We start from the raw sequence: 12313 nt of genomic DNA on the forward strand, positions 1-12313 counted from the left end.
TGATCTGGTCATTGATTTCGCGAGCTTTTGCTGTGGTTTACGGGTTAATTATTTTAAATTTAAAACAATTTGCAATCTAAACTCAAGTAAAACAATTTAACCATGTGACTTCTAAGCATAGTTGAGTACTAGAGATAGGTTAAAATATAAAACAAAATTTAAGTCAAAATATATTTTATTTTAAAATAGGTACTTTTATAAACCACACATGATTACAAACACGTTGGCCTAAAAGCATAGTTTATCTACAGTACTATAACTTTAAAATATTTGTAGGTTGTTTGAGATCTTTAATAAGTTTATATTGTTAAAACCATGATACCTAAATGTTGATGATGTGTATGTTTTTTCTATTACTTTGGGTATGAATACAATTATCGAATTATTATTTTTTATCAGTTTATTTCTGTGATTTTAAAATAAGTAAAACGTATTTATGTACGAATTTTTCAACCACATAGTGGTTAAGTGTTACCTGTCACAGTAATTTAAAACATTGTGTAATATAAAAATAACTGTTACATTCGAAGTAATTACAGAATTCCATGTTTTGTTAAAGTAATATGGTTATGTAATACATAATATAAATTGTTGAAGAATAATTGCTACTATATTTTTAAACTCCCCTAAGCTGTACGCTAAAGCTTGCGCGGTGCCCGCCTATTCTTGCGCCGCTAGTATACCTTAGTTCTTTAGAAATTTCCCTAAATGTAAACAAATATGGCCAACTGACATTGACGAATTTTTAGTCTATGTCAGTTGATCTACTAGTGATGCGACAAAATCTCTCGTTAATCGCAATTCTGTAAATGTCATTTACGGACTGCAACAGACGATTATTAGATTTTTAAAGATCGTTTGTATAATTATTAAGATCAATCCCTCTTCTGATTGATATTGAGATAAGTAATGTGATCGTCAAAATAGGATCTTCTTAATCAAAGAAAATTTAATTTTCCCTTTTTTATTTGTTTAGGAAATATAATTTAAATTATACTAGACAAACTGCACAATAAAATCGTAAACCAGTCGAAAAGTGGTCGAAAGGCCTTTTTTATGTGACACTCGTCTGTATAATAAAGCTGAATTCAAAGACTTCTTCGCAAAGTGTGTCATTCAATGAAGAAAAAATACATTGTTGAATATACTCCGTTTATATTTTATTTTAAATTAATATTATCAAAGTAATTGGTAATTGAAATAATTGAATACTTGAAATAAAATCGATAAAATTTACAGATTATTATCTATGAATATTGTCTATGACTTACAGATTTTCCAAAGATAGGACCTAAATTTAAACGTCAAATGTCGATTTGACATTTTAACATGAAGCACAAATTTTCACCATCCAAATATTTTGTTAAAATATTTTGTTTTCAATGTTAGATTTCATATTTGTTTCATCATGAGAATTTGGTTTCATGAGCTTGTGAAATAATGTGTATGATATTAAGAAAACGTGAGTATTATAGTGTAATTGTGTGCACAAGTGTGTGTTTACATCGATGGAAAATTCTAAAGAATTTAGGATTACACTATTACCGCCCCCACCTCGCAAGTGGAAACCCGTCACACGCGTCTGCGCTACACTGCGCCATTATACCTATTATACCTACACTTTTTTCGATCCAGGTACGCATGTGTACGCCCGCGCAAGTTTTAGCGTAGGTCCTTTTTGTAACTATTAGTCATCGGATATTTGGAAGTCTACACTGAATACACGGAATCTGCATTGTGAGTGCCAAAAAGGTAGGCTATAATATTTAATACCACATCCACATAGAAAAACAGAGTTAATTGGGCCCTAAATCCTACACAGTGGGCAAGAGTGCACAGTAGCGGGACACGAACGCGACGTTAGTTTGGCATACTTTGGCAGCTCAAATTATCAATTTAGCGCGGCATCAAATTATAATAAATGCTACAATATCCTTAACGCTGCATCCATGTCGGCTATGGTGGCTAAAAAAGTTCTCATGTGCGTTTATCTCAGAGAATAGTAAAATTCAAACCCGTAAACATTCGAACATTATGCAATTATAATGTAGTTTTACAATAATGTGACCCTAAAAGGATGATACTCATGCGATAAAATTTGTAAGTACTTACATAAATAGAATAAATTAATATACATATTATTATGTAATCCATTACCTAAAATATTTAAAAAGCCGTTCATCTTCGGTTTTGGAAATTTAAAAAACACCGATCGTCTTTTCAGAATAGTTTGTGAAATTATTAGCCATTTGACACCACTACATATTCGATTATCTGACATAAGTAAGAGATTTCGTAGAGACCTATGACGTCACTTTACTTGAATGAAATACTTAATTTTTACATAAAAGTTGTGCCCAACTACGGCCGCCCGTGAGTGTGCGAGCGCGACAACAATATAATTACCCGCGAGCGGGATAGGTAGTTTGGGGTCATTGTACGAAATCCTATCTTCTCGGCGACCGGACTTTACACATTACTAGTAAGTGGTGTCAATTACCCAACTGCTGAGATTCAAAGTACCCTCGCTGGTGGGCGCGTCGCTCAGAGCGCGGCGCGGGCGGGCGCGGCGCGCAGCACGCGGCACTGGCCGGCGCGCGCCACGCGCACCGTGGCCGGGCCCTGCATCCACGGCTCGCCGTCCACCTGCATCGCGCACGTGCCGTTCAGCTCGATCTGCAATGAGGATGGTTTGTTGTGTTTACATGGAAATAAAACAGATCTTAAGGCCCTCGCCCACGACTCGCTACTAACGCGCGTTAGTCTCATTTGCAACGCACTATAGAAGTGATTCCAACGCGCTACAGCAGCGCGACTGCATCGCTACAAAAAGTGGCCCGGTTCCTGAAACCCGGTCGAGTTAACTGCGACTCTCCCTCGCACTCACCCGCACGTGTCCCAGAGCGTCGATGTAACGTCACATCCGCCAGGTGCGCAGTTAACTCGATCAGGTTAAACGAAAGCCGAGATAGAAATGATGTATTTTGAATAACTTGTCAGATTTCCGAATCGAAGCTGAGTGAAGATAAGTGGGAACAACGAACGGGGATTGGTTAAAACATCTCCTGTCGTCTCCTCCCCTTTCCACTTTGGCGAAAAGCAGATTACAGACATAGCTGGCGAATACAATCCAAATACATTTTTATCTATTGTACCAACACCATTTTCATTAAAAGCAGAATCTACTGAAGCGGATAGCAGTAGTGGACCTGCAAGAACCAAGCGAATATTTTGCACCACCACGCTATCTTATGTTAATTCCAATCCGAATATTGAACATCTTTACCTTCACTTTCGACCCTTGTGTAAAGCGATATGGTTCCGCCAAACCACACTGGAGTCGCGCAATATGGATAGATGAAGAGATACCCACTACCTGCAAACAAAATATGTACGTAAGTACTTAGTCAGTAGCATCTATCAACATAATAAAAACGCAATGATTTTATTAATTAGCAAATACCTCAATTTTTCCATCATCAATCCTTTGAGGCTCCACTTCTCCCTCGTTTCCCATACCTGAAAGTAGGTAAATAAGAATAATTTTCTAACTTTCATGAAGTTGCTACACAGTTTCCTTTATGAGTTTGTTGAGAAAGTATTTTATCCAACCGCAGTAAAAACCGGTGAGGTATGCTGCCTGTGTAAGAGTTAGCCTAAGCGCAGCGCAGGATGCAGACCCCCGACTTTTAGTTGGTCGATAAATTAGTTGGGCCCGATTCTAATTTGTAGGATACCAAATCGATGTAATGTGCGCACTTTCATACATGCTGATTACTGATTAAAAGTCGGTGGTCTGCGCCTAGGCTCAGTGAGAGAGTTACGAACTCCAGAGGTCGACGCCAGCGCCCCAGGAGGGTATGTTGAGCACGACGAGCGCCTGAAGCGGCGGCAGCGCCAGCTCGGCGCCGTCCACGCGCGCCGCCAGCCGCCGCTCTAATGCGTCGCACGCGCCCGCGTCCCACGCGCGTGTTGCGCCCAGCCACGCGTACGCCACCTGTAGGTACATCGAGTTTATTACTTTTGGGTCTGAAGACAAGGCAGTAAAGTATGTTTTTAGTTCGTTACTGCCTGCTTAAGGTACTCATTCCTAACTACATACAGGACTCTATGGTCACTAAATTGGCTCTGTGTAACAAAATAATGTTCAATCGAATTAATTCGACAATCTCACTAACATATTGGGGCATAATTTTTCTTTAGACTTCGCTCTCCGTTTGTTACTCTATTTCAAAAATAGTAAAAATGCCTATTAACTTATGTATGCAAAAAAACTAAAGTAATAAATTAATAATAAAGCACATAGCTCGCAGAGCTGATGCCCGCTGGGGCAAGAAACTTCTCGAGTGGCAACCACAAGCCGGAAGACGTAGTGGGCAGGCCTCCTAGGTGGACCGACGATCTAGTGAGGGCGCGGAAAGTGCCTGAATGCGGGCGGCGCAGGACCGGTCTTTGTGGAAATCCTTGATCCAAACCTTTGTCCAGCAGTGGACGTCATTCGGCTGAAATGAACGAAAGTAAGGTCGCCTTCACATTAGGGCGTCAGAAGCGCGAAAGCATTGCGGCAGCGGCGTTTTTTTAGTGTGAAGACAGGCATCCGCTGTCATAATAGTATGAAATTATTCGGCAACGCGTCTGTCGCGCGTTTGTCGCGCTGCAAAGTCGCCTAAAAATGTGAAAGCGCTCTAATAAATTAGGCAGCGACGTACATAGTTGAGCATCCGGCTGGCGTACCGGTGCAGGAACTGCGAGCGCGCGCGGTGGAAGTCGAGCGCGACCTGCGCGTCCACGCCGATGCTGGCGTAGTTGTACGCGAACACCACGCGCTCGCGCGCGCGCCCCAGCCGCCCGCGCCGCGGCGTGATCGTCACCTTCCATCTGCCATTGTTTGTAACAAAGTAACCAAATCCTGAGGGCTTGTGAGTTTACACCAAACGTCCTCACTAGTGAGCGCGTTAAAAAAATATTTGAAAATTTTAGTTCTTGAATGTTTCCGCTAGGGGCGCTGTACAACCCGTCATACATTTAATGTAATTTTTTTCTAGTGAGCGCGTTGTCACATTTGATTTAAACTCACACTAAGTCTTCAGATTCTTCATTAGTCTGCGGGCACGAAACTGGCGACGGGCCGAGCGATAGCGACAGCAGAGCGGCGCGGGCGGGGCGATGCATACAACAACATGACAGTTTATGGTGACGCGCACGAAACGAGCGGCGGCGATCGCTATATTATTCCGTCGCCCCGCCCATCGCTCGCCCGTTGCCAGTTTCGTACCCGCAGACTTAGTGTGGAGGCCCTCTTCAGCGCCGTATTATAGTATTTTTGTTATTTTGCACTTAGTAGATATCAGCCGAAAGAAAATTTAAATTATTGATTAAATTAAAGATTGACTGCCCTGTGAAATTTCCTTCAATGAATATGAATATTAATCATCATATTCAGTTATTTTACGACAAATCGAAGTGATAACGCCCAATGGTGTGGCCGAATCGAGATAGGAGGAACGCGGTTTCGAACCCCGCCGCTAGATTATTGTGGTGAAAACCACTGTAACACAAGCATAACTATTTAGCTTGCTACGAGTAGTTAATGGGACTTAAAAAAACGTATGAGCTTTTCGTCTACTAACGATAATGCGTTTTATTTATTAAATTGTATAAATCATTTTTTTTTATTACCTAGTTGCATAACTTGCCATGTTTCAAAGTTTCACACAAATTTTAGGTAAGAATAAAATCTCTAGGATATAAATAATAATTAACTGAAGAAGGAACATACAAACCTGTCTAAAACTTGTTCATTGGCTTGCTTAATACTAGTTATAATGGAATGTGCGTCTAAATGCGAGCCACAGCCCGGCCCCCAGCCCAGCACTCGCGACAAGTCGTTACCGGTCCCCATCGGCAGAATGCCCACAGCCGCCTGCAAAAAAATATTCCATACCGTCAAATATCTATTATTTTCATTTCTTGTGAAAAAGTAAAAGCAAGCTCAAGGTAAAGCATTCAAATTCAAAGCACTGGATACAAGTCGAAACTACGACATAATATTATGGAACTACCACACTGAATGCGTTCTGCGGTCTGCAGTCAGGTCAAAGTGAATGCAGCCCGCATCCAGTCGGTTTGCGTTCTTTGCTCCTGCCAGGCTGCAGCTGCCAGCACGGTCAGATCACATCAATGCAAAATTTAATACTAACGCCCGTATTCATAAACGATACTTCCTTATGTGAAGCAACAAATCACAGCGTCGAACAGAGCTGTGATTGGTTCACGTGTCGTCCTGTGCGTCCACGCGCACTGTGAGACCTCATAGTGATGTTTGTGAATACGGGCGTTAGAGACCGACAATGTAGTTCATAGATGTTGCGAGCTGCGTTCACTTTGTGTCCAGTGTGGCAAATCCTTTTAAGCCATAATGATGGCAATGATAAGTACTTACTCCCATATGTCCCGCGGCGAGGAGACTGTTGAGGATCCAGGCGACGGTGCCGTCCCCCCCGGCGGCCAGGATGCGGCAGCGCGGCGGCAGCCATCGCACCACGCTCTCTGGGCTTGTGGTGCTAATATCCACCACCTATCAACAACACAAACAATACACCAAATAACTTAATCGTTTAATTTAGTAATCAACACTTGAAATGGACATTTGTAACGAACAATCGATGTTCAAAGTGCGGGTAAGGCTGCCGCCGGAAGCTGAGATGAAAACGACACAACAGAGTAGAAAAATCAAGAAGCGATAGCGATGTTCAACACATGTGACATGTGAAGAAAATAAACATTCGAATTTTAATGTAGATTCTCCACCTTATTTCCTTGATGCTGCTTTACTGTTCTGCTCTGCACTACGTCGCAACGCTTACGCTATACGCAACCTGGTTTAAAGACAATTTCATAAAGAAATACAGTAAAAATATTGTTTACATTGGTTTCAATCAAATTAAACTTATTAGGTACCTGAATTGGATTGAGCAATCCTCTAAAGAGTGACAGGACTTCATCACTTCTGTTGCTACCGGACTTCCGGTTTGCTAAAAAACAAAAACATCATATTATTATACAGAACACATAAATGAATAACAGAAAAAAATTTTGTTATCAGCACATTCTTAAAGTTTTTTGGCTGGCAGAGGTGGAACAAATAATAACCTTATTACTAAGTTACCAAACAGACTGAATACTTATTAAACTTATCATAAAAGCTATAATTGGACAATTTATAAACAATACATACTTGTAATTTATAACAATATTAATAATAGGAAAATATTTTTATAAATGATTGTATTAATTTTAACGCACCAAATATAATTAGAGGTTCCCAATTGTCATCTAATAGAGGCTTAATACTTGTAATTGCTCCTTTTTCTACTTGGACACATGTAGGTGGTATAATTATGTCTCTATATCTGTGAAAGTTACATTCCTGTAACATAAAAACATAATTAAATGTCTTGCTGTTAATAGCAACCAGCAAATAAAATATAAAATTACCTCAGTTTCACTAAGTGCATTAAGATAAGATAATTTTATTTTCTGACACCAGCAGCAAAAAAATTTATTGGGACCATTTTCACTATTATCTGCATTTTGTGTTCGGAAGGAGCCAACTGTAATTAATAAATAAATTGTTGTTAACAATAATCATAAAATTAATTTACTGTCAATAAGAACTCTACAAGAAAACTGACCATCAACCCAATGATGATAAAATGCTTTGTCACTGGGCCAAGTAATTGCTTTGCATCTGAACCTCTTATCAACTGCACGGCAGCAACTTTTACAAGCACTTACACCACAACATTCACAAAAGAGACCATCTTGATGTAGCATCAGTTTACCACAGGCGGTGCACTGAAATTAATAAAAAATACAATTTCAGTAACTTGTTAGCTTATTATTTTAAATTAATAATAATTTTATTAGATATAAAAAGTACTAAAATTAGTGTTATTTTATTTTTCTTTTGTAAAGTTCATATACGTAACGAAAATGCTTAGTTAAGCATGTAACATTGAGCATAAAAAATATTTGGTACTTACGTAAATATTGTAAGGTATCGATTTATTACATAGAATACTCCTCCAAGTATGACCCCTACTTTTATAATTTATTTGAATGTAATTATTATTATTGAAAAGTACATAAAATATTTTGTAAACTAAATAACTCAAGAACAAGCCACCTATCAAAAAATAACAATTAAAGAAAACATCATTTAGGTTCACTATGTTTTCCATGATGATGTGGGTTATGATGAGCCCTCAAAGGTTTACAAACAAAAATTTAATTATTGGATACATTTTGGATATCGTAACACATTTAAAAAAAGGCTGGCTCAATCTTAAATTTTAGAAAGATTTCAGATTAATTCAGTTCAAATAATTTCAAATTTTCGTTTTTATCGAAACGTCAGTCAGGCAATCGTCAATCAACTTCAAGGAGTTTTGACCATAGAGAAAAGTAATACATAGGAAATAGAGAACCCTCTCTGTCAAATTTTTGAGCCTACTAATTGACAGCCTGGTGTTAAATTCCCTGTACTTAACCTACGTACGTAACGCTCACATACATACATAGTACACGCACACATACATACATAAAGTCCACGCACACATACACACAGTTCACGCACACATAGGCCCTCATAACCTTCAAAGAATTATTGTTTTTATGATGTACAATGTAGAATTTTTTCAAATCCATTATTTTGAAAATATTTATCTTTATGGTGTACGTATTGTATTATTTTCAAAACAATGGATTTGGAAAAATTCTACATTGCACATGGAAATGCAAATAAGTAAACAAAAACTTTGGAATTTAATAATTTTACTTTATTTATGAACACACATAATATTATACACCAAAAGCGTCTTTTCGCAAAGTTTTCAACAACACTAAAAAAGCATTTGCACATTGAGAAAACTCAGATCACTTGTGAACATAACAGAAAGTTTCTTCGCGATTCACGAAGGAACGAACAAAACTCCGATGAACCAGAACAGCAGCAGGTACGAAGGAATGAACTTGAATTTGACTCGACGACTCTTCAATACTTTAATAGGGCCACAGAAAACTTAAATGATGGCTAAGAAAACAAGAATGCATTTAACATAACAAAAACAACACCGGCCATTTTGGAGGAAAAACAAAGTTGCCATATGTTAAATAGTAATTTCTACTACTCTATTATGTAAATTATAACAAAAATGTCAATGTTCAGTTTTAAATTAAAATAAATTAATTTCATTTAAAAAAAGTTTTCACATTGTAATAAACAATATTCTCAAATATATTTTAATTAAGAAAAAAATGAAAATATGATGGAAACAGGAGCAGCGACATCTAGAGCGTTTTAGGGTAGTTAAAAAGTATTTGAATTTATTCACCGATGTCGCTGTTTGGAAGCAAGTTTCACTTCGATGACCGTTGTATGGAAGTTTCCACACCCTGGTTTTGACACTTGTAGCTTTTTTTTTTCATAGAAGTTGACACTTTCTAGTATTTAACTCATGGACTTGGCGTAACTTTAAAATAAACGCACATGGCCGCATTATTAAATTAATAATTATATCCTAAACTTAAGTCTATGTAAATAGCTTTGTATTTTTATATATATACATAATTTAACTAACCTATCAATTTACTTTCCTGAGCCCCGATTACGGTCACAGATTAGAGAGTAATTTTTAACGTCAACAATCCAGACACGCTTCTCGATTCTGCGATACGATTGGTCGTTCAACAGCGTACGTCAGCTGTTTTGACCAATCGTATCGCAGAATCAGAAACGCGTCTGGATTGTAGACGTTATAAAAGTTACCGTAATCGGGGCTCTGATCTATCCTTTTTCCAAATTCCGATTTCCGTTCCTTGTTTTCCATAGAGTTATTAACCAACCTCTATGTTGTTTTCCTAATTTCACGTTTCCTCGTTTTATGGGGGAATAAAAAAAACTTGATATTGACAAATGCGCAAGCCGCGCGAACCATAAAAAAGAAAAAGCGCGGGAAACGTCGGTTTGTTCGGTCGTCCTTTTTTTGCTCTTTTTGAAACTTAATTATTTAAATAGTATATTGTATAGGATCAGTTGTAAAATAGTGTGTATATTAATTATCTGTATATATTTAATATAATTAGTGTAAAAATTCCTGTACATTGGTAAGTTTTTCACTTTTTTAAAGTTTCATGGATGAGTCCGATGATCCTGGCGGGACCAGCGTCCCCCAGGTATCTAATTTTGTTACCATATTATCACAATGTTCTGAAACCGAAGGATCTCAAAGAGACACTGATTGTTCGGATGCTGGTCAATCTAGCTCTTCTCGGAAACGTTCTATAAACCGTAAATATTGTAAACATTGCAACAAAAAGAGGAAACATAGGTCAAATTCATCGAATGAAAATAATAGCTGTTTATGTGACAGTGAAAGTAATCAGCCTAATATTTTTATTAATCCGCCTGATAACTTTGTAGTTCCAAACTCTCCCATGTCGGAACCCATTGCATTGAACTCCACTGAAAGCCCAGCCCCAAATCCTCGTGTATCGACTTTTGTAGGCAGATCTCGCTACGAAGCTTCTGATGCAGCCCCTTACTTAATTCATGTGCTTAAAGATCAAGACCCATCAAATGAGCGTCCATCTAACATTCACCCGATTTCATTCGGCCAATTTTTGAAAAAGAACAAGTTTAAAAATATAGTTAATGGCAGTTTGAAAAAGATTGGTAGAAACCGTATTGTAATTTCATTTTCAAATTTTGAGGATGCAAACAGTTTTGTTTCAAGTGCATTGTTAAAACAATATAAATACAAAGCATTTATTCCAGCAGCTAATGTGACCCGTATGGGAGTGGTTAGAGGAGTGCCAACTGATTGGACTGATGATGAGGTTAAAACTAGTATTTCAGTGCCCATAGGTTGTGGTGATATTTTAAAGGTCAGACGGTTTAAAAGGAAAGTAACAAGTAATGGTAAAACTGAATTTGTCCCTACTGAGACTGTTGTCCTGACCTTTGATGGCCAGGTCTTACCTAAGCGTGTGTTTCTTTGCTATAACTCATTACCAGTGAATTTGTATATATTTCCAACAATTCAATGTTTCAATTGTTGTAGATATGGTCATGTCAAAAGCCAGTGCCGATCTACTCCCAGGTGCTTTAGATGTGGTCAGGGACACTCAGGAGATAGATGTACTGTTGAAGAAAGTGTTTGTTGCCTTTGCTCCGGTCCTCACTGTGCTACAGATAGGAAATGTCCAGAATTTGATAGGCAAAAGGGAATTAAGGAAACTATGGCTAAAAATTGTCTGTCTTATGGTGAAGCCTTGAAGTTACATCCACCCATTACTAAGTCTTATGCAAGTGTCCTAATGTCTTCTCCTCCGCCATCTCCATCAATTGAATATAACTCTAACTTATCTAACAATAGCAACAGGTCATATAATAAAACAGTATACTTAAAACCCAAAGCTCCACCTAAACACGGAAAGGGCTATGATCGAGTAGCCCATAGTGAGTTAGTGAAAGATTATAATGCTCCTCAGCCTGAAAATGGATGTGCCTTAAATAACCATGACCCTAATTCCCTTTTTAACATACCTATTAAAGATTTAATCATTGCATTAATAACATCATTATCTAAGTCTAATTTAGTTTCTTTACCGTCCAACGTTGCCATACCTAACAATAGTATACAAGAAAGTAATTCTCAAAATGGATCAAAGCTCCCTAGTGTTGCAGTGGAACTGCCGCAGCATTAGTAGTAAGAAAAGTGAACTTTTTTATTTAATTAACAAGTTTAAACCATTTGCTGTGTCTCTTCAAGAGACATGGCTACAACCTCATGTACATTTTAGAGTACCTGGCTTCTCTTGTATAAGAGAAGACAGAAGTGATGGCTACGGCGGTGTAGCTATCCTTGTAAATAGATCTGTTTCCTTCACCCACATACCCATTCCCCAGCATAATAGTGATTTCTCAATTATAGCAGTTAGTATAAGTAATATTTCATTTGTTTCCCTTTATATTCCTCATCCATCCTCAGCAATATTTGATGAAGTGGAGAATTTATTGGTTAATATTCCTAAACCAGTTTTAATTATGGGAGACCTCAATGCCCAACACCAGTCCTGGGGCAGCTCTAAATCAAACTTCTATGGCTCTAGAACTTTAGATATATTGGATCATTTAAATTTATGTTTATTAAATACCGGCGAGCCGACGCGACGGACTTTACCTAACGAAGGTATTAGTATACCAGATTTATCTATTTGCACACCTAACTTAGCTTCTTCTTTAACCTGG

At 38.0% G+C, this 12313-nt stretch overlaps 1 protein-coding gene across 1 annotated transcript; it reads right to left on the reverse strand.

The window, feature by feature from the left end:
* Positions 1 to 1540: 1540 nt before the first annotated feature.
* Positions 1541 to 8449, reverse strand: LOC135074555 (diacylglycerol kinase epsilon). Its single transcript, XM_063968879.1, has 12 exons — positions 8046 to 8449; positions 7695 to 7857; positions 7498 to 7613; positions 7306 to 7429; positions 6961 to 7034; positions 6443 to 6577; positions 5784 to 5923; positions 4710 to 4878; positions 3829 to 3997; positions 3464 to 3519; positions 3287 to 3376; positions 1541 to 2676 (listed from the first exon to the last, which is right to left on the reverse strand). Exons 1-12 carry the CDS (start codon positions 8241 to 8243, stop codon positions 2545 to 2547), a joined length of 1566 nt encoding a protein of 521 aa, XP_063824949.1. The 5' UTR covers positions 8244 to 8449; the 3' UTR covers positions 1541 to 2544.
* Between the last annotated feature and the right edge of the window lie 3864 nt (positions 8450 to 12313).

The sequence above is a fragment of the Ostrinia nubilalis genome, chromosome 9, assembly GCF_963855985.1.
Source record: "Ostrinia nubilalis chromosome 9, ilOstNubi1.1, whole genome shotgun sequence".
Classification (NCBI taxonomy): Eukaryota; Metazoa; Arthropoda; class Insecta; order Lepidoptera; family Crambidae; genus Ostrinia; species Ostrinia nubilalis.